Source organism: Aythya ferina (genome assembly GCF_964211825.1).
Source record: "Aythya ferina genome assembly, chromosome: 5".
Lineage (NCBI taxonomy): Eukaryota > Metazoa > Chordata > Aves > Anseriformes > Anatidae > Aythya > Aythya ferina.
Genome location: NC_140301.1, coordinates 60,653,234 through 60,680,607, shown reverse-complemented (window position 1 = coordinate 60,680,607; position 27,374 = coordinate 60,653,234). Strand labels below are relative to the sequence as shown.

At 40.7% G+C, this 27,374-nt stretch overlaps 1 protein-coding gene across 2 annotated transcripts; it reads left to right on the top strand.

The window, feature by feature from the left end:
• The first annotated feature begins 5,109 nt into the window (after positions 1-5,109).
• Positions 5,110-26,507, top strand: NAA30 (N-alpha-acetyltransferase 30, NatC catalytic subunit). 2 transcript variants are annotated; one of them, XM_084520147.1, is made up of 5 exons: positions 5,110-5,196; positions 5,483-6,433; positions 13,747-13,870; positions 15,962-16,017; positions 23,234-26,507. In XM_084520147.1, the coding sequence occupies exons 2-5, from the start codon at positions 5,486-5,488 to the stop codon at positions 23,369-23,371; spliced, it is 1,266 nt and encodes a 421-aa protein (XP_084376273.1). In that variant the 5' UTR covers positions 5,110-5,196; positions 5,483-5,485; the 3' UTR covers positions 23,372-26,507. The 2 variants fall into 2 exon arrangements, with proteins under 2 accessions (XP_084376273.1, XP_084376274.1); XM_084520148.1 differs by lacking the exons at positions 5,110-5,196; positions 13,747-13,870; positions 15,962-16,017 and having other exon boundaries at positions 5,222-6,433.
• Positions 26,508-27,374: the final 867 nt, after the last annotated feature.

The following is a 27,374-nucleotide window of genomic DNA, read 5'->3' as shown; positions in this document are numbered from 1 at the left end:
CAGAGTTTCTAAAGGTACTGACTCCCCTAAATATTTCATAGTATAGGGAAACTATCAGCAAAAGAAAACAGCAATTGGCAGAGGACCTTCTAAAAAGATTACCATACTTTAATGACTAAATATGCTACATCATATTTTAAACTATTTTTTTTAGATTATTATATTTTGTTAGATTATTTTCAAAGGACTGTAGTGTTGGTCTGCCTCTGTTCCTGCTGAAGTAAGAACAAATTTCTCAATGGCTCCATTGAGAAATCCAGTGAGGAATCTAATGTGGAAGCTCACAGGTTTTGAAAACTTATTTTCCTAAGTTCAGAGATGTTAAGTATGCATTGACATGGAAAAAAATAGGAATATCTTGACTATTGTACAAGTTTCAGCAGGCTCTCTTAAAAATTTACAGTCACATAATTTTTGAATATAGAGTATCTACATTTTCTTTTTGCTTGACAGGTGTAAAATGAACCCAGCTGAAGCAATTAAAATGAACCTAAATCTGTTGACTGCTGTTATTGTAAGAAGGTGTGCCTGAATTTCCTGCCTGTGAGCTCCTTTCACCCAATGAAGCAGGATGGGTCAGAGCCTGTGGGTAAGCAGTCCATGCAATAAGACCAACATAAAGACTTGCCCAAGTTAAAATGTCTCCTTGTGCAATACTGGGGGCACCAAACAATGATGGAACAAGCAACCAGCTGGATGAGAATACCAAAGATGCATACTTCTCAGAACACTTTCTCTTCTGTGACAGCTGGGCCTACATACACCAGACGAGATCTCAGCTACTGGCTTTAGCTCTGCAGCATATATTGAGTTTTCTCGTACATCACATCTGCAGCTTCCTCCAAACCCTTCCTTCTGTGCCTTTTTGAAAAAGAGTCTGGAAAAGGAGAGCTGTCTCGGACTATTCCCAATGAAGCAAATCATTTTAAATCAATCAGTTCTCATCAGCTCTATGGGCAAAGTGCCAGGCATTGCGGAATCAATCCTCTTTTATGAAATAATCTCTAAATAAGCATCTCTACTCTTATATATATTTTCAGTGGGTTTCTAAGTACACATAGAGCCCCGGTGTAACAGAAAGGCAGGGAGATTCCCTCTGCTCTCTCCATTATTTCTCCAAGTACAAGTAAAGACTGCCGTGTCCCCACGAGGCTGGGAAAAGTAAGCGGAGTCGTGACAGGGTAGCAAAGACAGAAAATCATCCCAAAAAGGATCCAGAACTTCCTCATTAGAAGAAGCTTGAGTGAGGCTACCAAGACACCTTTACTACTCCTGCAAAACCATGATTTTGTCCTCCCATAGAGAGAACAGGCTCTGGTAAGAGAAACCAGCTTCAGTAAGTTATCAGGGACCTCATGTGATTTCACCTGCAGTAGGAAAAAAAAAAAAAAAAAAAAAAAAAAAAAATAAGACTAAGAAATGGAATAAATATTGTCATGGTTGACTCATCTTTCACAGACCTCTGCTTTGTTTATTTTATTTTTCATTTCTGCACCTGTCAAGTCTCTCACTGTCATTTCACACTTGGTTTCAATGTAGCTGCAAAGGTGGAGATGGTAATTTCACTGGTGTATTGATCTTGACACTACAAGTCCCAGTCTTGCACAGAGACAAATGTCATCCTCCCAGGACTGCTGTCAGAAGCGATGCAGACAATGACTTCTGTATCTTCCAGTAAAACGAACTTGGTTTATGGCACAGGGCCACTGCTGTGGGAATTGCAGAGGCTGGAGTGCTGTACAACACTACCCCCTTGCGATTTCTATCGTTAACAACACTTTCTAAAGTACATTTTTTTTCGGACTGCTCATTTTATATGGAATATTCCCTTTCTGAGCAGCATGAAACCTACCACTACGCAGCCAGTTTCCTCAGTGGGAACTGAAGAACACTATTCGATAGGAACACATACTTTTTGTTTTTACTGAATTCCTCTTTCCTTGTGCCTTTAACTTTGTATACTTTTTATGATTCTGTATTTGCTGTTTAAGGAACTTGGGCCGGCCTGATATTCCCACCTCTGCCTGCACACATTGCACTTCCCCTCTGAAGGCAGAGTACAGTGCAGAAATTCCAGACTTGCTTGTACACCTTTGCTATCATCTTGCACGTATTTGAGGTGCAGAGGACCAAAGCCAAGATGATTGAGGTGGCCTCACTGACACAGGCACAATCCATTAATACCTGAACAAAGCAGGTGATGGTAACCAGGCTCAGCCGAGTCCAGATTGCCAGGTAAGTCCATGGTAATGGGGCAAGTGCCAGGTCACGCAGGCATGGATGTGCCAGCCAGCCACCAACTATCTTAAATCTGCCTCTGAGCCCAAACAGTCAGACCCCCAGGAAGAGAGAAGTGCTCAGGGCTCTAACACTATCAAGGCCCATGGAAAACTTTAATGTGCCTATCTGAAACATCAGACTCCAAAATGTCTTGTCTATGTTTGACTTTGACAAGTGGATAGGAAAAAGAGACATCATTTTATTATTGTTTTGCTGATGAACTAAGAGTTTGAGTAACACAATCACTGTTACATGCAGGGTAACTGTTTTAAAGAATCACTGTTGATAAGTGAAGAACAATGGAGACCATTTTATTTGGAAGGAATTCTACTTCCATGTCAAACACTCATGCCAAACTACTTCCCCTTCTTTGAGAAGAAATAAATAAATAAATATGCTTCTTTGTGAAGCATTGACCCATTCCTGCGGTTTATTGCCTAAAGTACAGCTCAGTACTCTGTCTGTGACATCCTCATTTCTGGTGCATCTGGGATTTCAACTTTATTACAACAGGGAACGCGGCATGTTTAGATGTCAATTTTCCTTGAGTGCAGATCTAACGCAGAGAAACTGTGAAGCTCAGTCAGTGGATAGACACTTCCCTTAAATACTTTAGAGAAAAAGAGGAAGGACATTGACAGCTCTGTTTCTTCTCCTAAAGAACGGAACTCCACAGGGAGAGTTTCCTAAGTGTGTGCTGTTTTGTTAACAAATAAATTAGCCATAGAAACCCCCACGGTCACAGAGTTATTGAAAAATGAACAAGAAACAATGAGACTTGTGTTCTAGCCCCATCCCTCCTTCAGAAGGAGCGGCTTGCAACAGTATGAGGGTGCTCAGTTGCTGGAGGTTCAAAAAGCAGTGAGAGAAGTCTATGGAATAAAATACACTTGAAGGTATCTTTAAAAATAAATGTCACCTGAAAAGACCATTTTAAAATAAGTTATCATAATACATACAAGAAAAAAAGACAAATAGAAGGCCAAGTAGGCACTCAGACCAAGAACATATCAGCAGTGGCCATACGACACCTTTTACCTAACTTCAGACAGTGATAGCAGGGGTATCTGAGATGAACCAGTTATGCTGAGATCCTTTTATTTAATGGGATGATGACACCTCCAAAGCACAACTCACTTAACCTGCTTTAGCAATCGACTTTAGGATGACCCGAATCCCACCACAGGAGTGCCTTTTCCTCTCTGTTGGCAATAAGGGAAATCAAAGGCACTAGCTCAGAGGAGTCTGCCCTATCCATGCCTATTTTTGGTCATATCCTAGCTGTGGGCAAAGAACTGTTAATATCAACAGAAAATGGGTAACTTTCCAAGTCTGGAGGTGGTTCAAGAGGTAATAGAAGTGGAACAAAGGATGTTACCAGCAGGTTAGAGCACAAACAAGAGGCTTTTTTCCACAATACCTGCAGATAACATGGTATGTATCCATGATAACAATTAGATTAGATCCTCTTCACCCTATCTGACAACTTCTTCAGGTGCTGGATCATCTTCCTAACATGAACACCATCATAGCATGTGGCTCTGATGCTTTCAATCACACTGCTCTAACATGGCAAATGAGGACTGAATTTAGGCCACTACTACACTGACATTTGTTTGCTCTTTTTGTTTGAACTACTGGAGGACAGTGAACTTAGCTGCACTGCTGGTGTGCCAGAGCAGTTCAGATCAGGTCCACAAAGACACTTTGGTGCCTGAAAACATACACACACAAAAAAATCATTAGACCCTTAAATGAAATTGTGTACATGAACACCTTTCTAAAGCAGAAAGAAAGGTCTAAAATCTGGTAGGCAAAGCAACTGCAGAACACATAAAGCAACCTGAACGGAGATAACATGCATCAGGAGTCTCAGAAAAGAAGAAATAAATCTAAAAGGATACAGAGAACAATTTCATTCTCAAAATCTAAGTGTTTCCATCATTAATTACTTTGGATAAAAGCTTTATAATTCTCTCACTTTCAGTCAGATATTTTTTTTTTCCTGTTTTACTTCAGAACTGAGCAATTCATAAACAGAAGCCTGAAACTCCTCAGCCTATTTTCTTCCTCATTAAAGAGCTCTGTTAGGACATGTACAGAAATTGCTGGATTTTCCTTGTAAGTCCAGACCTGTCACTTCCTTGAAGAATAACTGTAGCAAAGGAAAACGTGCAAGTCTTACAACAGCCCTGCAAAGCTTCCTCATGAAAAAAGGACGAATTGTCTGTGTTTTGAGGGGCTATGGGTGTGTTTTAATAGAAAACTTCCCATTTAAAGGACTTGTCTGTTGCTGTGAGATCTGGCAGTGTGTTCTTAAAATGTGGATTATGTAATGGAAAAGAGTAATAGAGAAATGGGATCACTTGAGATTGTTATCTGTAGGTTCGTGCCCAGTGCTCCCTACCAATAAGTACACAGAGCCGGAATTCATACAATGGTCTTTTATTATTTTTTTAACTTTAACAAGGTTTTCTTTTTCTTTTTCTTTTTTTTTTTTTTTCTTTCTCTTTTTTCTTTTCCCAGTTTAGGACTACAAGATTACTTCTGTCATCTTTGCAGTTTCCACTGTTACCAGCCGAACAACTTCCTTGCAGTCCCAAGGCCTGCCTTTGCCTGCCCTGGCTGAGAAATGACACCCCTCATACTGCCTTTGAAAGGCAGAGCAGCACCTCCTGCGCTCTGATCTACACAAAAATCACCCAAATACCCGAAATCTCCCTCCAGGCCCAGGCCCGCGGCCCTAACCCCGTTGCTAGGGCCGGCCCGCCCCGCCGTCGCTAGGCCGCGCCGTCAAGGGAGGAAGTGTCGCAAAGGCTGACAGGAAACTCGGCCGCGGGTTACGGCAGCGGCGGCCGCGCTTGGCGGCCGCTGGATGAGCGGCGAGTGGGAGCCGCGGCGCTGAGGGGAGCGGCGGTGAGCGGCGGCGGGCGGGGGGGGCCTCGGAGGCCGCCCCGGGGCCCTTAAGGGACCGGGGAAGGGCCCCGGAGGAGGCAGGGGGGTGTGGGGTAACGGGAAAAGGCGGCGGCGGGGCGGTGAGGCGGGGCCCGGGCACCGGCTGTGCCTTTGTTCGCGCCCCCCCCCCCTCCCCCCTTCACCTCACCTCCCCCCCCCACGCCTCAGGCCCGTGAGGCCGCCGCCTGTCGCCCCGTGTCGCCTGACGCCCTCCTCCCCGCGGGGTTTGTGTCGGTCTCTCCCGTAGGATATGGCCGAGGTACCGCCGGGGCCTAGCAGCGTCCTCTCCCCGCAGGGGGACACGCTCTCCCCCTTCCCCGGAGGAGGAGGAGGAGGGGGGGCTGCTTCCTCCTCCTCCTCCTCCTCTTCTTCTTCCACCTCCGCCGCTGCCGCCGCCTCCGCCTGCGCCGGGGCCCAGGACGAGGAGGCCGAAGAGGAGGAGGAAGAGGAGGAACCCGCGGGCGGACGGGAGCAGCAGCGAGGAGGAGGAGGAGGAGGCAGCAGCGACGGCGGCAAGGGGGGGCCGCAGCAGCAGCAGCACCGCCTCCACCACCACCACCACCACCCCCCGCACCACAACCACCAGCTCAACGGCCTCATCAGCCCCGAGCTGCGGCACCTGCGGGCCTCCCTCAAGAGCAAGATCCTCGGCTCGGAGGCAGGGGCAGCCCCCGAGGGGCAGGAGAACAAGCGAGCCAGCAAAACAATGGGCTCCGGACAGCAGCAGCAGCCATCGCCTCCGGCCACAGCACCGTGCTCGTCCCCCCTTAGCAACCACCTCCCTCCCCAGGGAAGGACTGCACCCTCTCCTCCTCCTTCTCCCCCAGCAGCAGCAGCAGCACCAGGGGACAGGAGCCAGCCTGCTGCCACAACTCCGACTGCTGCTAAGACTGCAGCCCGCAACGGACTGGCAGGAGGGACTGGCTTGGAGGAGGAAGAGCAGGAGGAGGGGGATGAAGGAGGGGAGGAGGAGGAGTCCCTGCTGCTACTCTCTAGGTCCTTAGCAGCAGCCTGCAGTTTGAAAGGCTCGGGAACGGACTCTCAGCCCGAGGAGGACCTAACGATACGATACGTCCGATACGAGTCAGAGCTGCAGATGCCCGATATCATGAGACTGATCACCAAAGATCTGTCTGAACCCTACTCCATTTACACATATAGGTATTTTATCCACAACTGGCCGCAGCTTTGCTTTTTGGTAAGTGCTGGGGAGGGAGGGCAGGAATTGGGAGTGGTTTGGGACAGGGGTGGGGAGAGGATTAAAGGGCTGACATTTGTGGGAATGATCCTGCTATTCTTTTTATGGCTGAGGGGAAAAACCAAGCTCTTTTGGAAGTATCTACCCCTGCTGAACCCTTCTTCTCACCTATGCCTGTAAAAGTAAAGCCTATGTCTAAAAGTCCTGTAGTCATTAAGACACGTTTTAAGTGGTGGGGAAAGGCTTTGAACACAGGGCTAGGATCCAGGAATTCAAGGCTTCTAATCTTGGTTTTGACATTGACTTTTTTGACCTTTGGTAGCTCATTTTATCATTCTGTCTCAGTTCCTAGGTTCCTATTTAAAAAAGAAAGTACTTAGTCCACGAGTGTCTTATGAGTGCTTCGTAGTTCTTGCACAATGGCTTTAAAACTGCCCTCAGCATGACTGGCATATAAACGTTGACACGTGGGGAGACGCTGCTAGAGGTTTTGTAGACTTTTTGGTCTATTTGCTTATTTTAAAAAGATCAAGTACTACTGTATTGCTTCTTGCAAGTGTGATAGCGTGTGCAGAAATTCGGATTTTACTTAGGTTGTCTTGCTGTACTAACAACACATTTATCCCTCCTACTGCACAACCAAAGAGATTGCTTTACTTGTTTCCTAGTCTTTCTAAACGTTTAGAGCACTTCTTATGACTAAACAACAGCCAGACAGTTTTAGAACCCGAGTCTCGGTAGGGAAGCATGCTTTCAGCGCAGTAATTCCTGCACAGGTATATGAAAGTGAGCTTAAATTGGCCTGGGGGGTATTTGTGCACAGTGGGAGCTTAGCTGGGTTTGATTTCCTCGTAGGAAAATTTGTCTGTAGAACAGAACATTTGTGGGAGTGTATGGCACTTCCTCGCTAAGGTAAACGATGAATTCTTCTCCCTTGATCTTTTAATCAGGGTTGGACACCTCTCTGGAAGGGGTGGCTTAGCCAGAGCCGAGGCGCCCTTCAATTCAGACTTTCTCTGTAAAATTTTAATAGGATATGAGTACAGGAGGTGAAGCTAATGGAATCCATCTGGCCTTAAACTTCCTGAATGTTCTTGTTTTAGGGTCCGGTGTAATTTATAGCGGGATTTATATGATTTATGGGAGGGTTTTCAGAAATGTGCCTCTTGCAGACCTGAAGAGGGAATACAGTAGGATTATAGGAAGTTGAGCAAAGCATTCCCATCTGGAACAAAATAAAAATATGAAAATATTTGAAATCAGTCTTCAACCCAAAGTCATGTTTGCTATTACACGGTGAGTTAAAAGGATGCTGATCACTGCAAAACTGTAATTTTTCAGGCACTGAGCGTACACCTAGCTGTGTGTGACTGATTTGCCTCGCACTGAAAAGAAATGCTTGTGAGCTCCAAGTGTCTGTACTTTCAGCATCAAGTGTATCGTCGGTGATGCCAAGGCAGTGTTGGATACTATTAGCTCACCGTGCATCTGTTCAGACTTTAGGTCTTTGTTTTTTGTCAGGGAGTAATTTGAGAATTTTGTTAGGGAAAGAGCAGTGGCAAATTAGCTTGACAGAGCACTAAGCCTGATTATTTCTAATATTTATTTCTAACAAATGCATTCAGAGAACAAGGTTTCACTCAAGGAAAATAAAACATCCTAAGCTTATTTTTTAGGGCCAGCTTCTTTTAGTAGTCTTGAAGAATCAACAAAACTTTATTTGAACTCCAATTCTATTCAGATTTGCCACTTTTATGAAGGGTGGAACAGTGTGAAGCACGTAAAACAGCAGAGAAGAATATGTGGCAGCAAATGTCTACAGCTCTTAGCAAATTGTTTTACATACATAATAATCTGAAGCTCTTCCAGGATCTTGAGTCAATTTCAATGGGTTTTTGTGAGTGATTTTAGTGTTTTTAAGGCTTGTTTTTTAGCGGTTGTCTTGAAGACTTTCTGTTCTATAAAATTAAATTTGTTCCTGCAGTTAATGGATTCCTGAACTACTTCTATCTAATAACTCTTTAAAATATTTATCTTCAGCTGGAACTGCATATTCCAATTAGCTAGAACAGTGTCAGGATGGTGAGCAGAAGCACAGTGCCTGATCCCGCAGAATCATTTGTCTTTAATGCCTTAAGGCCTCACAGCCTTCTGGCTCCAGGTTTGTCTTGGGGACAGGGGTTAGACTGTAATTTGTTCATATTGGAGAAAAATAGCTGCAGGGTGTCTGTCAGTTCAGTTACTGAATATCACCACCACCACTTTTTAAAAGGGTGATGAGGGGAAAAGACTAACTCCATTTAAATTTGAAGACAGGATGCCTATTTTCCTGAAGGGATCAGCAATTGTCTGGCGCTGATGTATTTAATGAGCAACCTTAAATGTTATAATGCTGCTATCAAGCATCTGGGATACCTGACAGCAAAGTTTTCCAGGGGCATTATGAACATTGTCGCTGTGGTGATGATCTCGTGGGTTTGAAGCTTGCTGAGTTTCGGCTTGGTCTTTCCAAGGTGGGCTGTCACTACCAGCTAGCGCCGATCCAAGGCTGCTGCTGCTCCTTTCTCTTCAGCTACCTCTGCCCTGCCCCTGAGTTTATCTGCTTTGGGAAGCTAAGCTAGCCCTCACCCCCAGCCATGTACTCATACATGTGTTTGTGTGCTTGCGTGTTGTGTCTTAGGGTCAGGTTTCTGTTGGTTTAGGTCTCCAAACATACTCGTAGCGGGATGACACGAGCACTGGTGTTGGCACAAGGAAAGAGGTGAGAATGCACAGCTGGAGGGAAGGCATGGGACCAATCCTAACTAGTCACTGGCGTGGTTTTGCTTTGTCAAACCACTTCCGAACTATACACTGAAAAACAAGTTCACGCTCCACTTTAAAAGGAACTGGAGATAGTAAGAATAATCTTCAAAACCCATTCATTTTAACGTCAAATGAATCTGTGCAAGCATCTCCTGACTTTTGAGTTAGCAAGTTGGAAATACTTGATAAATAGCTCAGGTATGGCTGCATTATCTGACCGAGCTGTGGAAAGGCAGCAACCTTCTCCTCCCCCACCTGCAGCTGTCTGCTGAAGCTTGGATTTCTCTTGTCTCTCGACGAGCAGGTTGGCAGCACGTGCTAGGTGTGGGAGCCCTGGAAATACTTAGGGTTTATCTATTCCCAGGAATTCTGTCAGCCCAATTTCTCTTCAATTGACCAATGATAATCATTTCCCCATCAAAGGTGGGAGAGGACAGGGGTATTCACGTCAAGTGCCTCTAAGCATTGCTAGAGCTTTGTTCCTGCATTGGTTGTAAGTGCATTTTTGAACTTGTAGCTCCATTTTGAAGTGGTTTTGCAGATCCTGGTCCTAGCAGTGTGAAAGTTCTCAAACTCCTTCCATTTAAAGCTGGTAAATTAGCTATTGCAGAAAATTGTTTTCAAAATACTGCAGCGTGGGAGAGGTGAGCTTGGGAAACCTTGCCCTGTTCCAAAGTTTGGATAAGACAGGACGTAATAAAAGCAGGGTTCTGACTGAGTGTTGTAACCTCTCCTGTAATTCACCGCTGCAGACTCGCTGCACTGCTCAGCTGCCTTTTAAGAAAAATCTGGAAAATGCATGCTTTTATTGGGTTCTTAACTTTGCCAGTAGCTATAGCAGCAATTATAATTTAAACTTCCACAATTTTAGAAATAACTGATTAATTCCATGTATGTGGTTTTAGATGTGCTATAAATCCTAAATGGCTGCAGTTAAGATCCTGTTTTCTAATAATACTTTGCCTTTTTTTTTTTTTAGTTGGATTTTATTTAAGAGGCTCCGTGCTTCACGTTGAAACTAATGACTTGTGAGACATCATCGCTGTTTTTCTGTTGCAGAGAGCTTGGGGGATAAAGGAAGAACCAGGAAAGTTAGGAAACAGCGTGGGAAGTCTTACTGGCCTCATGGCAGACCTGGGAAGACATCCTGTAATATTCATTCCCAATTTGCAAGCTGCAAACTCCGCTGTATGCCAGTTTCCTCTTAAGAATCGTGGTTTGAGACATGGCTGGCTGTGCTTCTTGGTCTCACAGGCTTTGTGAAAACCTCAGTCCTTGTAGCATGTGGGTATTTAACGACAGCCAGTGAGTGCAGTTATTCTGGCAGCGGCCCTGCACAGGAAGGAATTGCTCGGGTCCAGTTTCATAGAGTGGAAGCAGGGAGAGTGACTTAGTGATTTGCCTGACGTTGTAAAGAGCTCTGACCGAACTGGCGGACTTTAGGTTAAAACCATTAGGCTAAATGCATCCCTTAATGGCATTCGGTAACACGATCGCTAGATGTAAGCCAAAGGATTCGTGCAGAGCTGTGGCTGTGATCCTCTGAGGTGGATTTGGGTGCGTGTGTGAAAGGAACCTGCAGTTGTGCAGGTTCTGCTGCATTTGAATCGCAAAGTGTTTTCTCTTTTAGGGGCTAGCTGGTTGGTTTAATCTTTAAATGGGAACAAATATCGCGGGCTCTGGGTGTGAAAGGCATGCTCAGGCTGTGCCTGACAGAGCTAATGCCACCTTTGCCAAGGAATTAATGGCAATTGTTTAATTTTCAGAGAGGTAATGTTCTTGCTGTTTTATAGACACTTCTGTGCTAGCTCTAGCAATAAAGGGTTGCAATACAAAGATATTAACATCTAGTTTGTTTTAAACATTCAGTCTTACAAGAACAAAGTTGATGCAAATATGGGATTTGAATGCATGGATGTTAATCTTCCTAAGAATTTAGGATTGAAGTAAATCCTATAGTACTCCGTGGGGCTTATACTATAGTAACTTGGGCTGAATTCTGTTTGTAGAAACCTGTGTGCTTCGAATTACTCTCATTTGGCCCATGATTATTTCCTTATAAAGGATGTTGTATGGGAACTAGTTTTCTTCTTGCCCCCCTCCCTATTTCAATCTTTTTTTTTTTTTTTTTTTTTTTCCATTTACACAGTTTTAACCTTCCCCAGGAAGTTAAATTGCAGTTTTACATCACGTTTTAGGTTCGTTTCCAGCTTTAGATAAGGTTGAAAAGAAGGAGAAAGGAGAGGAAAGGCAACGAGAACTCCATTTGAGGTAGAAATGCAGCACTCACCCCAGTCATAGCTTAACTGGCAGATTTACCTACTCAAAGACAAGAGAAGGAGATTTAAGTGTTCTGGGAACTGGCAACACTGTGATAGTTCATGCAACTTTGTGGCAACGGTGGTGAAATCAGTGGGTATTTCCTTCTTTGATCACTGAAAATGATTTTAAAATGCATGTTACTGAACATAGCTCTTAAGAAAAGTGCCCCTAACAAGAAAGAAGACAAGGCTGCAATGTGTCACTACCCTTGAAGTGCAGGGGGGGGAAAAAAATCTAAAAATTCTCCATAGGGCTGTTACGATCAACACTTTGCACGTGTTCGCTTCAGGGCAAAGCATAACTATAACATGCTAGTTTGTGGTGTCTTTTTTTTAGCTAGGTATAAGATTACATCTAGGTACTCTGCATAATTATAGCAATGTTATGAACAGGCTGTCTGATGATACTCTTTATTTAACTCCCTGGTTTTCTCAGGTCTGAGCCGAGATACAAAACTTGCCTTGAGCTGACACTTTGCATACACAGTTTTAGTATAACTACAGCTTTTCTTTTCTATGAAATAAACTTGTGTTTTAGAACAAACAAAAGACTGCTTAGAGGCTGTGTATTTCAGTCCACTTAGCTCATGTTTCGGTTTTTGTTTGTTGTTTTAAAAACCACTTGTTTAGATTGTTCAGGGTTGTTCTTGGATACTGTTAGAAAAATGTATTTTCCTGCCAAATAAAAACTTAGAAATAATTACGTTTGCGTGACAAGCTGAAACTATATTAGAAATGGTGTTAGGCTCGTGCTGCATCACAGTGCTTCGGAACTGCAGCCCGGTCGTTTGGGGCTGCTTCATTTTACCTTTGGTAGGGGCTTGTGGCTGGCAGCTGGCTTGGTTAGTAACCCACCGCTCAAATGGAGATGCAAGAAGACTTTGGGCACAAACTCCCTGTGGATTGGTGCCTGCAGTATGATCTCTGTAAGAATTTTCTCCCTGTAGATCCTTGTCCTACAAGCTGCAGGAATGCTCAGGCTATGGAGTCCATACCGTGGCCTTCAGAGGAGCTGGGTTCACAGGAGGTCTGGTAATACTGGCTCCGGCAGGTCCTTTTTGTTTGACTTAGTGGAGTGTTGTGAATTTGGATTATCCAGGGGCTCTTGTGCCAGCACATGCTTGTGCCAATCATGTGCTGTAGTCCTGGTTTGGGAGCTGGAGCTGAAGGCTGCTTCCCCCTGCAGATACAGGTCTCAAACTTCTGTGGCTCAGTTTATACACCCATGCACACGGTTCTGAGCTGCTTTTTTTCTCTCTGTCAATCTTTCCCTGAATATATAGTAACTCATACTCCCTTTGGATGCTACCCTACTCTGCAGCATTATTCACTTTACTGCTGCAGGTTATAATGTCATTAATATCTAATGCTGCCTAATCCTTCGGTTAACATATGACTTAGTTATTCTTTTTCTCTTTCTCAATGTATTTCATGGTAAATTTCTTTGTGAACACAGTGGCTGTGCAAGTGGCTTGATAAGTGTTTGGGGAGGGGTTAGGTATTTTTTTTTCTTTTCTTGATATTTCAGGATAATTGTGTCTCCTTGACCACATTTTTTGTCACAATACCATTGGGATTAACTGTCAGCTCTTAATGAATGAAACCTCTGAACGGTTAAAATGTGTGAAATTAACTGTATGCTTTTTGGTTTGTTTGTTCCTTGGATGCCATATGACTGAAATTGATTGTTTCTAAAGATTAAATGCAAAAACATTTTTTCTCTGATGCATTATGGCCTTGACATCAACACCAGATAAAAATTAAGCACGTTATCTGCCCAGCTCTTGCACATGAAAATTCGGATCGCTGTAAAACAGGAAAGGACTTCTTTTCCCTCTGTGGCAACCCACGTTAAAGGATGTTTTATTCTTCAACCTGGTCTTTTTCTTTTTTTTTCTACCCTTTTCTATCACATACGATCTTGCTGGTAGAATTGATGGAATAATATTATGATTCTTTCCCAGACAATTCATTGGCTGTTAATAGACTGTGACTTTATCTGAGTGTAATATAGAAATAAGAGACCTTTAATCTTATTTGTACTTCTGGAGATGGTGTTTATTTTCTTTATACCTTTGTACAAGCAAATTTAGTGTGGCTGTCTCATTTTAAATGCACTGGTTTACTTTTTCTGGTAGCACTGCAGATCACAAACTGAGAATGCATACCTATATGTTTGTCTTTAAGGCCATGGTAGGGGAAGAGTGTGTAGGTGCCATCGTCTGCAAGCTGGATATGCACAAAAAGATGTTCCGCAGAGGTTATATAGCCATGTTAGCAGTGGATTCCAAATACAGAAGAAAAGGAATTGGTAAGAATAGCCTTTTTTGTTGTTTTCTACTTAAATCCTATAGTTTGTTGGGGTAAACATAGGCGCTGTAAAGATTTAAGCAGAACTGAGCCTCTAGATGTGGTGGTTTGTTGTCATCCCTGCTTTACTCATCCACACAAGCTCCCTGCTCTCTTTTTTCATTCTGCTGAAGTAACCTGAAATGCCCGTGCCCTGTGAGATTAGCATCTGGGACTTGAAGCTAAAAAAGAAACTCAGTCAGCAGCCCCTTACCTCTGCAAATTACCATTATCAAATAACAACTGCAGAAATTGCTTTGCGTTTTTATGTGCTCTCATCATTGTATGTCTTTATTGTGTTCAGGTGTGGGGTGTTTTTTTCAGTGAATTTATCCCCTGGCTTTCCCATATCTATTACATATATATTTGCCCACTGGGGATAATGTACATAGCTAATGCTTGAAATATGTGCTAATACTCGAAAAAAAATAGTTATGCATTACTACCTGCGTGACCAAAATGAAGATCTGTTTTGTTGGCAATTGCATGATGAAAGAAAGCTCTCTTGGCAGGGAGCTTGCCCTCCCCCGTGGGTCAGTTTTGCCCTAATGGAAGGGACTTTCCTTCAAACACTAGTTATCCTAGCTTGGTTGATTAAAGAACTGTTCCTATGGAACTCCATTCTTTTTAGTTTGGTATTGTGAAATTACACCTTGTAACAGATTTCTAATTTAAAATGTAGATGTCAGCTTTAAAGGCCAGAAATGTGCTTTACCACCCATTCTCATTAACAGCTTATACTCTGATTAACGACAGAAAATTACTTGCTATGGAGAAATACGGGAACAAGTTACAGATTAATACCATTGTGTTTGTTCTCCTCTTTAAAAAACAAACAAACAAAACAAAAACAACAACAAAAAAAAAAAACATTTAAAAACCTTGAAACGTTAAGTATTATCATGACTGTTTTAGCATATGTGATTTCTTTGTTATTTCAGTGCAGTTCAGAAGCTGTTGGTGGTTTCTTTAGTGGAGCAGAGGGAAGAGGATACAGAGAAATCATTCTCTCCTTTCTTTTTAGCTGAGTCATGAAGGAGCCTGCCATAATTTCATTGCAGGTGCTAGGATTCATAAGTAAATAAGAACTAATGCTGTTCTTAGGAAGATCTCTGCAAGATTTTTCCCCTGCTTTAGTCAGATCATTACTTTACAGTTACATAAATAGAATTTGTATTTAACGTTTTGCTTACTTTAGCATTATATAAATGTTAACTTTTTCCCTACATTTATCATGTTGCTGTTTCTCATAAATTATGCTGTTAAACTGAAGATGTTTTATATGCAGTAAAGTTTTGTCATATGTTCAGTGAAAATCTTAATTGATTAAAGCTTTGAGAAAACTTTAAAGCAATCTCTAGATTCCTTGGGTTTTTGTTTTTCCTTTTCCTTAGCTTTCTTATGGAAGTGAGATTTATACAATTTCATTGAACAGCAGTTTTTTCCACTAATAACTTTGAAATCAACTTTCAATTTCACCCCAATTCTACAGACAGGTAGGGATATTACAGTTGTAGAACTGTTGTGAAATAGATGAAAAATAATGATACAGAATTAAATTAATGCTTGACTGAAGGGAAGGGATGGGCTTCAACCATATTATTAGATACTAGCAAATCCAAATGGGAGTGAGCCACAAAAAAAGTGGTTTCATAAGTTCTGTTGCTAATAGAAGTATTTGTTTTAGTAAGAGGAAATTCCCTTGGAAGATGAATGTCCTTCAAGTACGTGCCAGAAGATTTTGACTTTAAATGCAGCAAAAGGGAATGAATCACATCTTGGAAGGCTATATATAACACTACGTTAAACATTGAAGCCTGTTTCTAATATCCTTGTGCTAAAAGACTTTTGCACTCAAGCTGGGTCTCTGGTTAACTTTAGGGATAATTTTAATGTTAGAACTTGAGACTGCAACTTGACTGCAACTTTTTGTTGCATTCTTTCCTCCCTGATTTCCCCAGGTGTCATGCCATGTAGGTAGCACACAGTAGTTGTATATAAGCTGGCATCTTTTGCATTGCAACTCTGACACTTATTGAAATCTGTATTTCAGGTACAAACTTGGTTAAGAAAGCTATTTATGCTATGGTTGAAGGAGATTGTGATGAGGTAAGACTTTATAATCAAAAACTTTCATAATGTAAACGGCTTGTATTCTCCCATATGTGGATTCATTTCTTTTGTTTTGTTTTGTTTGAGTTTTGTTTTTAGGTGGGAGGTGGGTTAGCAAGAAGCTCTTTGATAATAGAAGGAAAAACAACCTCCAAAAACATATGGCACAAATAGAAGGGCTTTCTAAATTTGCCATAAGTTCTCAAATACAGAGTTTTGGGTTCTGTTTTACTCTGGGAAGTTGCCTCAGCCTTTAGTTGCAGGCACGTTTTCCTCTAAAGATTCTAGTTCAAGGTGCTGTTGACCAGTGCAACTTGTATGTTGTCGTAACACTTCCAAGCTTTCAGAATATACAAAGATACTGGAACAGTACGTGCTGTGATATTGCAGAATGCAGTTTTATCCCAGCAAGTCATTGTTATCCTGACAATGCTTAAACCATATAACAAAGCACTAACAGCTCGAGTGATTCAGCATGTCGGTGAACGCTTCAAGGAAAGTGACTGAATCACTGTCAAACTTTCTCTGGCCTATGTACTACTAGGCTTTCCTTTTACCAGATTACAATCCCTCTGTCCCTCTCTGTCTCTCTCTTTTGCATAAATGAAGCAGCTATCTTTATGTGCCCTGTTTAATTTGTGAGGAACTCTCCCTGCATCCATTCTCCTTAATCCAGTTATCTGTCCCTTTAACTTTCATCTGCTTGCTACAATGCAATTGTTAGCTTGTTCCTGATACCTGAACACCGTGTCATTTCAGCGTCTCACAGTTAATGATCCTTTGATCTCTCTGTTATCTCCTTTCAGCTGCTCCCCTGATTGTCCTGATGAAGTTTTTTATGCAAAATTACAGTTTTTCTTACAAGACTTCTGGCACGTACTCTGTTAACTTTTCCACATGTTGTGTTATGCCTTTTGTGGTACCCTTTTATGTGTTCTGCTTTCATTCAACAACTTGTTTGAGCTATTTATTCCTCCCTTCAGATCCTTCTATACCTCTGTTTTCTGGTGTCATTTTTCTACAATTCCTGTTGTATACAAGCATTGTAGTGCAGTTTGATAGTTCTGCAGTAGTTTAAGTTCTTTTTGTCTTGATGCTTGTATCATATGTAATATGCTTTGGTCTAATCTATTCTGCTGTTTGCGACCTTGAACTATTCAAGGAAAGTTTTTTGTTTGTGTCTTCTTTTCCATCGCTTTCCCCGGTGGTCATGTGTTCATTTGCCATTGCGAAGTACCCAAGATTTAAAAAATTAAGAAGTACAATATCAGTGTTTTCACATCACATTGGGAGAATTGAGAGGCAGAGACATGAAGTGAATTGCCTACTGCTGTTAGAGTCATTAACAGAGCTGTGTATTTCTACTCAGGCCACCAGAGCTTCAATACTCCCCATTATTATTTAGGAGTTTGTGTACTACTTCTCCTGTAACTTCATTTCTAACTTGGGCTATCTTACACGTATACATTCAGTGATCTCTCCCGTGTCTTTTTGTCCTCCCATGCTCTAATATTAATCCCAGAGCCCTTCTTACTGCTTTTTGTCATTGTAAAAATGAAATAAATGTGATAGGGATTGCAGGCTGCTCTGCAGTAAGACCTCATTAAGTCTTAGTCATAGATTTTCATCTATGGTGCTGCATAAATGCTTTGTACTAAATTTGTAGGTCATTTTTCAGAGGCCAGTGCTGTCCCTCTTTAATCGAATGCACAGTTCCAGCTCCTTGAAGTGTGTGCTGGACGAGTGCAGGCAAGTTTCAGTTCCAGTTTGGAAACTGTGTGACAGTGTTTGGGGGGGGGTGATGGTTCAGAACCAATTATGCCCTGCTTCTTGGGGGCTTTTGTGTCAGCTTACTTTTAAGCTGGCACAAAACTTTGAAACGGGAACTCATGTCCAGGCAGCAGGGAACACAAGCAGAGTGTATTTCTGACTTCCTACTACACCAGTCTGCAGAGGCGTGCCCGAAGTAATACGATATGTTTATGCTAGTTTTTTTCATGTATAGGTTATCTACAGCCAGAGAGCAAATGTCTTCATGGTCTCTTCTTTTCTTTGGCAGCAAGTGTAGGTTTCTTCCAGGTACATGTGGTACAACAATAACGATGTTTACTTCTCCTATGTGGTGGATTGCTGAGAAATTTTCAGTCTCGACCAAGGTTTGAAAGACCTAATTAGCCACCTGTTATTTAAAGCTCTCTGACAGAGCTGAGAAACTTCCCTCGCCGCTTTCTGCAGCAGTTGCTGTGGAGAGCAGTTTCTGGCCATCCGATTGATGCCTGGCTGATCAAACCTGAAGCATCGCAGTGGCTTGTCTTTGTGAAGTGTGTAAATAGTTTAATTATCTCTGCTGCTCTTAGGATATTTTTCTACATCCCTTAGTAAAATCAGAAGCATGATGAAAATCCAAAGATTCTGCTACTTGATGTAAGATGCAATTCAAAAAGACTCTTTTCTGAAACTTGCTTGGAAAACAATTAAAAACAGGAGCATGCACCCATGGATGTCATTGAAAAATTCCAAATTATGTTGTATAATATGATGATAATGTGTGGCATGTAATTTGCTAAATTTTTAGTTCAAATATAATATTTTTCAAAGGATCACAATTTGATACCCCAACAGCCTGTAATGCTGAATCCTGAAAAGTAAAGGATTTTTACAACACCAGAGATGAAAATCTTAAAAAATCACTAGTGCTCTCCTGGCATTTCAAAGTTTGTCACAATATTGTAGTGATCAAGGACTTCATTATTTTTTTTTTTCCCCTTGTAAGCTAGTTCAGTGGGAATAAAACTAAGGCAGGCCTATGGAGCAAGTGATTCAAAGTGCCAGCTTCTGCCTAGCAGGTAGTTGGTGCTATGTTGCATGCTTCAAAGTTGAGAGGCAATATCCTTCCAGCCAGTGGCTGTTTCCTGGCTTGAGGAGGTTGTAGGGTAAGTGAAGAGGTGAATTGGCTGGGATGGAATCTGTGTGGAGAGGCGGAGGTGGTTATGGCCTAATGCAATAGAAAAAGAGGGAAGTGGTCTGATGTTGGGGTGGGTGGTTCCACCAGAAATGGCCTTCAAGCCTGAAGAGAGTACTGAACAGCATGCTTTGGGCTGGGGTGTCTGGATATAATATTACAATACTTAGGGATCTTTTGTTGTTTGTTTGTTTGGGTTTGGTTCTGTTTGTTGTGGTGTTGGTTGATTTTTGGGTTTTCTTCTCTCCTTTTGGTGGTGGTTGATTTTGGGGTTTTCTTTTCCCTTTATTTATTTATTTTACCTTGGTGACCTTCTCAAACATTTTCTGTTAAAGAATTCTAATATTCAGAGTAGTGAGCTAAAGATTTTCAGGTGTATAATGGGCTGAGTTTCCATTAAGTCACAATGATTTAGAATAATTTGATGATCTCATTACATAGCAAATGGGAACTACTAATATAAATTGAGTGAAGGTGAATAGTTTTCTCCCATCTCAGGTCTTTTGAAGAGATTTTTCTTCTAGTGTAAAAGGGAAAGTGCGTGCAAACTCCAGCAAGCTGAGCATCTGGCTGCCTTTTGTACGTTTGCTTGGCCTTTACTGACAGGCAACTTTCAAAAGTTGTGCTACTTAAGACTGTTGCATGGAACTGCTGCATCCCCTAATCAAAATTAGGAAAGGGAGAGTTGTATGCAGATTTTCCATCTGTAACAAATGACTAAGTAATCTGCAGATGATTCATTCACCTCATATTGCATTATTTCAGCAGCACGTAACTGCTAAATAATCAAAGTAAGACTCTGGTAAGTGGAACTCTCAAGAACTTTTTCAGCAAGATGTGGAATTTAAAAAGGAATTGTGACTTATTTTGAGAATTTCCATGAAACTTTAAAGTGTTTTTAAGTGAGATTTTTCTGACTTCATCGCTAGGAGTGTTATTTTAATTCAGTACCATGCTTCTAAAATTAACAATGTATTTTTATATAACCCTATTTGAAATTATCAAACCATTGACAACTTAAATTTTTCTTCATCTACAGATCATTCAGAATATAAGAATAGCAGCAGCTTCTCTGAGTGATGAAAGGATATTCATTTGTTTATTCGATTTGACTGTATTCTGAGTGCACTTGGTTTCTAAGCCAGTGCACTCAAAGTTTGACCTGAAAAAGCAAAAAAGCTCCTTTTTACTTCAGTTTAGAAATAACCTAGGTATGAGAACATAGTAACAAGAAACACAGTATTCCACTCACACTACATTAAAAGATTCCTTGCTTCTAAAATGAGTTGAAAGTAAAGAGAGTTGAGATAAAATTGTAGGTTTATGAAATTTTGGAAATAAGTGAAAATAAGGGCAACTTGTGCAGAAGATCTTGTTAAACCCAATCAGATCTTTGCTGGTCGACAGGAGCAGATAATGATGTCTTGTTATAAGGTTTAACAGACACATTTGTATGACAAAATAGACCAGAAATAAAGATAACTACTGAAGATTTGGAGCTTGATTGAAAATCTCACACAGGAAGAAAAGGATCCTTCACAGAATCAAGCTAATGAAACCTGGATAAAATACAGTCGTGTTTCCTTACTAGATACAGGATCATGTCCATAGCCCTTTGTGAAATCAACACGATATGCTGAGGTCAGGGGATTATTTTTCATTGTGCTAAGTCTTTCTTAGAAATACCAGAACAAGTCTATTGCATTAGCTTGCAAGATGAGCATTCGCTCAAGTACTGGGATTCCAACAAACCTGAATTTCAACATTTAGCCACTCCCTTCAATTCAATGATCTGTGGTGGTGGAAATCATTTAGCATTGCAAGGTGTGCAAGCTTGCAGTTGAACACAGGCATGTTGTGTCACTCGGCCAGATTACTGAGCTTCTGTGCGAGTGAATGTCATTTGTAGTCAGAGTTCAAATAATGGTTTCCTGCACTGTGGATTTTAATGGGTCAGATTTCCTGTTGGCGTAATGCTTTAATTTGAAGGAAAAAATACTGCACTTTGATAATTGATTATAATTTGGAAGTTATCCTGTTTAATAAAGTTGCTAAGAGTAATTATCAAGTCACAAGATCTGACAGTACTGTTCCATCAGGTGCCAGCAAGAGAAATTTAATCCCTAATTCTTCCCATAAGACTTAAGAATTGAATTATCCTTAAGAGTACAGGTACGACAGACTGTCCTGCTGTAACTCAAGAACTCTGGCTATTAATGTTAGACCGTGTCACTCTTCCTTTTAGAAAAAACAAACTAAGTCTTATTTTTTCCAGGCATATTTTGTTCGTTGGATTGTTAGCTCCAGCTTTACTATTCTTTCAACATTCATGTGTTGAGAAGCACAGAGGGAATTATCCACTGGGATGTGGTCAGAGCAGCTCGAAACTTAAGTAATGGCCAAATGTGTACACTAAGTGTATTTTTTAACCTTATTGCAGGTGGCCAGTCTGACTGGGGTAGCCTCCCTCTCTTACGTTGGCTTAGCCACTCCTCAGATTGCAGAAAGCAAACTTAGAGAGAGAAATGAATCGTTTTTCTACCAGGTTGCTTTATGAAGTAGATCAGCAAGAAACCTAGTGAGCTGGCAGAAGAGCTGAGGGAGAATGGAAATGCATGCCTGAAGGTGGGGGGGCAAGAATCTGTAAGGTAGACTGGCTTAAACTGATGTACAAGTACAGGCTTCAATATATAAATTTAATTTATTATATTTATTATATATAATATAATTTATTATACATACTTATTATATTTAATGTATGTATATCCTGTTTTTTATTGGAAGAGAATGGAGGAGGTGGGGTAGTTGGGGTAGATTACTAATTTTTTGACTGTGAGATTTTTACATATGTAATTTTAACTACACAGACCGGCGGATATTTGATGCTGGTTTGGAGGTAGCTGTTAATGAGCTTACACCAACGCTGACTGCTGGCTTGCTGCATAAATTGCTTAGGCTGTAGTTTCATTACGTGGTCTTTCTACAGTATCCATCAGCCCTTGTTTAATATGTGAATGCACATGGCCATGGGATTGCAGGTAGTCTTGTCAGCTTGTTGGTTCTTCGTGTGTTCTTGAGCAACCAGGATCCATCCTTACCAATAGAATCCTTAAATAGTTGAGTTTGACAACAGTAAAGAGGCAAGATTTTTTTTTTTACTGTTTGGAATGGGTGCACAGCTTATCAGATACGTCAAAGTTCTGTTCACTGCATTTGGAGAAAAGAAAGAAAACCATTCAGAGGGACGTACTTCAGCAGTTTAACTTCTTGTTAATGCTTTGTAAGGTGTTTTTTTTTTTTTTTTTTTTTTCTTGTACTTGAGGCTGCTGGGACAATTTTCAATCTTTGCTTAACTTGGACTGCACTTGGGTTTGGTCTGAGCTATTGATGACAGGTCTTCCTGGAACTGGGGTGTTACCAACATCGAGGACAAAAAAAGAAAAAAGAAAAAAAAGCTGCTCTTACTTCCTGCACTTTGCCAGGCTAGTTGAGAACAATAAAGGCCAAGGCTTCTTAATCTTCTGAAACTGATGCAGTACTTGAAATGCAATCATATGCCCAATTATATGCCCTTTACTTGCTCACTAGAATTGATTACTTCCAGGGCAGGCCTATCTTGCACCACCTTTGCTGTCCATAACCTCTTGCATGCCCTTCAGCTGTGAGTTTTTGGTGTGAGGCACCCAAGAAGCCCTGAACAGAGCCTTGTGAGTCTGGGACCTCTGTGGTTTGTGCACTCTGGTTTGAGTCTGGGATTCTTGCGTTGAGCACAAATACACGCTTCAAACATCGATGTGACAGCTTGTCACAGAAAGGAGGAGTTTGCATCTAGGTCTAAATCTCTGGAATTAGAGGTGGAAGATACTCAACGACAAAATAAAACCTCCTGTGTGCCAAGTTCATTTGTTCATTCAATGCATGTTTTGGAGCCTTAGCTGTTCAGTAGTACTATTTTTTATTTTTTTTTTTTAACCATAGCTTTTAGGTTATGATTTGATACAGTATTTACAGCGAACAACTGCAATCTTGATATGAATGAAACTTGCTTACAACTGCTATTGTTGATTAACTGCTATTTTCTTTTAAATGTGAAGATTGAGGGGGGTTGCTTGTATAAAGACAAGAAAAAAATGATTTTGCGAATTGTGCTTAAGTGTACCTTTAAATAAAAGCTTTGAAATTTGTTCAGTAGCAACATACTGCAACTGCTTTCTAACATGATGTGTTTTTCTTTTCTTTTTCTTCTTAAAGGTTGTATTGGAAACAGAAATCACAAATAAGTCTGCTTTGAAACTTTATGAAAACCTTGGTTTTGTGCGAGACAAGAGGCTGTTCAGATACTATTTAAATGGAGTTGATGCACTGCGTCTTAAACTATGGCTGCGTTAAAAGAAACCATCACATCAAGCAACTGACGTCCCAACAGCGCAGAGTTGTCCTTTGCATGCAATGCAATTTGTACAAAATTGCTTTGCAGGTGGACTTAGTAATTTCCATGCAGCTCTTATCTGTCAGTGTCTCATTTGAGTGTCGCACATATTTGTTGCACTTTGGCATGGCGCATTTGTTCAGAATTAAAGCCGATCGTTTCAAACTTCGAGTTCCTTTTGGTACCAGCAAGATGTGCCACTTGATAGCCAAGATATGTTCGTTCATTTGCAAGTCTACTGACTGTATTACATACACAGTGAACATTTTATCAAAGAACCTGTATGTGGAACACGACTTTTGGTTCCAGCAAAAAGCCAATGTAGATTGTAAAATTCTATAAGTATACTAACATTTCATACAAAAAATTGCCATAGTTTTCTGGAAAAAGGCTTCAATTTTAGGTTTTATTTTTCAATATTGAATTTTCCATTCTTAAATATTGGTACCTCAGTGATTAGTGAATGAAAAAATGTATTGTAGGGTGGGGTGTGTGTTACAATGAGTAACAGTAACAATTAAATTGCGTCTGCCAGTGCCTGTATAGATAAGTATATTTGTCTTCACCTCTAAGTTTGGAGTGCATGCTTTTATTCTTTTACTTTCTTCAATTGTCTTTGCAAGAAAAAAATCTGCTTTTATTTAAATTCTGGATTTGATAATAAATTATTTCAGATTTTTATAATTTGGATACTTCTCCCAAACGAGGGTTTGGAAGGCCCTTCTTTTCTTATAGCAAGAAGTGTAAGCTATTTTGAAAACCTTGAGTAGCTGCTAAAACAGAACCTGATGTTGCCAGTAAATCTCTGCTGGTTTTGGATGCACTTTTTTCTTTAAAAGAGTGAGGGACTTTTAAAAGAAGATATAGAAAATTAATGTAAATTGGTATGATTTTATTTAATCAAAATTATCGCTAGAAGCTCTGAAAAACATCTATTTTAAAATAGTTGGAACAATTTTTTTTTTTTATCCAGATTCAGTTTGCTTTGCTTCAGTGTTCTAAAATGCTTCAATCTTTGGTTCTTGGTCTTGGAAATAAATTTCAAGGTGTATTGTATCCATTTTTAGCTGCTCTCATTTTCTCTAAACTTACATGAGCTAAATTATTGGGGGATTTTTTTTTTTTTCCTTCCAAAATCAAAGCAGTGGGGAAGAGATTTCTCTTTTTCTACCTCTCCCCCCCTTCCTCCCTCTCCCCTCCTCTCTCTCTCTGGTTTTACATAGGTTTTACCAATACCCATCAATTTGTTCAGTAATTACAATGTCTAGGCTTTCTTGTTCAGCGTGGTTATATAGCCCAGTTCTATGAATCAGTTGGGTTGTTTTGTTTTGTTTTCTGTTTTTTTTTTTTTATTTTTTTTTTATTTTTTTTTTGTGGGTTGCTTTTTTCCACTTTGAAAAAAGGAATTAGCTGGCTTGTGGAAGAACCTACGTAATCTGTGGAAAAAAGGATGAGCTCTCAGTGAACCCGCTCTTCTGTAGTTGAGCGATTACTCTTCAGATTTGCCTTACTACATTCTTTTTTTTTTAAAGAGTTTGGTTTGAATCATGGTCACTTTGCTAATTATCGTACGTTTAAAAACAAAAACAACAAAACCCCTACCTCCAGTACCATTTGGAAAAGATCCCTGTGCAGGAAAACTGGATTTAAAGAGAAGCCTTATTTTGCACAGACCAATCGCACGTGGTGATGGGCGTTTCTTACCATGTACAAATTATGAGTTGTATTTGAAAATAAAGACTTTTAATGGAAATTGGCCCTTCTGAGTTTTCTGCTCGTAGATGCTTTTTGTGCTTTTGAGGGGGCTTGTTCCCCTCAATAAAGAAAACTCATGATTAAAATGGTGCCTGAATCAAAGCGTTATGAACTTCTTCAGGAGGTTTCAGACGTAGTTAAGACTTCAATTGTTGGGAATGCTAAATCAATAGGAACAGGCTTCTCTCAACTGTCTTCCAGTTGTCTGGGAAATCGTGGCTGGTCTGCCGTGCTTGAACTGAGGAGACAGATAAGAGAAGCTTCGTGCCTTGCTAGCAGCTGCTGGGCTTGTATCGCAAACTGCAAACCAGGCTGTCTTGTGTGTCTGCTGATGTTTAAAAACCGAAAAGCCAGACAGGCAAGTTTCCTATAGGTTAATATTTAAGCTGTGGGTGTCTTGAGATTGAAAAGCAGGCTTGAAAGTTAGCTTCAATCACTTTTGGGGAAAGCACTGCCAAAAAAACTTGATGTCTGAGCAAACTTCAAATACAATTCTGTTTGTGTGTTTTAAGAAGTCGTTCTCACCATGCTGTTCTTGAAAATGCTGCGCAAAATAAGTGCAGGTTTCTTTTCAAAGAGCATATTGCCTGAAAGGTTCTGGTATTGCTGCTGTGTAACACGCAGTTCACTACGGCAGATACTGAAGCTGTATGCGTTGGTTTGTATTAAAAGGAACGGATTTATTCTCTGTGTTGCTTGAAATTGGGTATCAAGTGGGAAGTTATGAATTGCAAAGAGATGGAAATGGGTTTTCAAAACAGATCTAGCAATGAAAAGTTGTTTGTTTCTCATGTCTGTTGCTAAATCACAGTCTTCTTCCCCCTCACCTTTTGCATTGACAAATCTTACTAAGGAGTTGATCGTTTGTGTTTGACTTTGCCCAAATATTGCTCTTGGCTGACATGTCAGTACGGATGTTTGCTTTATATTGTTTTGTTTTTCTTGTTGTTTTTATTCTTTTTTTTTTGTTTTTATTTTTTAAGAAAACGATCAGGTTCATCACCTTTAAGAAAAGCAGGCATAGTCTAATTGGCATTGCGTAGTACACCGCAAACTTTTTCAGGGCACCACAAGGCATTGCTAAAACTGAGTGCTATGTTTAAAAAAGAAAACAAAACTTTCAGGTCTTGTATAACCATTACAACCTATATTGGAGTTCAGGTATCAATGGGCATCTATGGAAATATCAAGTGTATCTCAAAATACTGGACTGCTGTTTTGAGTGGATTATATTCTTCTGTCCCTTTATCCTTTTTGATGAGAACAAAAACAGTGGGGTTATGAAATGTACAAGCTGTCTAAATACAATGCAGTCAAATAAATGGTTAAGTTGTTTATCTATTTCCTTTTGAATAGAAATGTTCTGATAATTGTTTTGCTTTGTCTACAAAATATGTGCGCACACTTATTCCTAACAGAGAAACAGTTTAAAAAAAGAAAAAAGTTTTACAAGAAAGCTGTAAATACGCTTTTTCATATCACTATTTGATTTTTAATTTCCATGCCTCTGCTAGAAGCATCTTGAATGGTATTTCTGTGAACTTCAGTTTCATAGCTGAACTGAGATGGAGCCTTTTTCCATGTGTATTAAGTTAGGATTAATGTAGTCAGTCTGGGCTTATCCTGGGAGATACGGGGGGGTTGTTATTATTTAGGTTGTAACAAGCAGGAGTTGGGAACTCCTTGCAGCCCTTGCAAAGACGAGAACAAGCTCAGTTTTGAAAATCTTCTGTGCTTTATTCCCTCTGCGATTGCATTTAGGCTCCTGAAACTTCCCAGTTTCTCAGCAGCCCGTGCTGTGTGTGTTCAGCTGTGTCTCACTCACCTGCACGCCTCCTGCGACCAGCCGCAGCCAACTTCTGCTGGAAGCAGCTCGAGGTCTCTTGTTCTTGCAGCAGCTTTTCTGATTCCTTACAGCCAGGCTACCCAAATACTAGTTAGTTATGAAGTAAGCCTCCACAGGCATTTTACTGCTTGTTACATTTTTTTTCCATTTGTCCCAACAATTAGGAACTGTTAATGCAAATGAACATCAGGAATCGGATGCTGGGTTTTGCTTGTAGCTTTTTACCTGGTCAGAGCTTCAACTCTTTCCTCTTAGAGCTTCAACTCTTTCCTCTTCAAATTCCTCCACAGCGTAAACTCTGTGCAAGAAGCAGGTCGAATTATTTTTTGTCTTGCACTGCAGTGTATTTATAGCGCTAGCAT

What these genes read in the sequence shown, in the direction of transcription:
- NAA30 (XM_084520147.1), top strand. Translation starts at nt 5,486, where the DNA reads ATGGCCGAGGTACCGCCGGGGCCTAGCAGCGTCCTCTCCCCGCAGGGG. An exon ending in GGCCGCAGCTTTGCTTTTTG is followed by an intron (nt 6,434 to 13,746) that starts GTAAGTGCTGGG and finishes TTTGTCTTTAAG; the next exon opens with GCCATGGTAGGGGAAGAGTG. An exon ending in ATACAGAAGAAAAGGAATTG is followed by an intron (nt 13,871 to 15,961) that starts GTAAGAATAGCC and finishes TCTGTATTTCAG; the next exon opens with GTACAAACTTGGTTAAGAAA.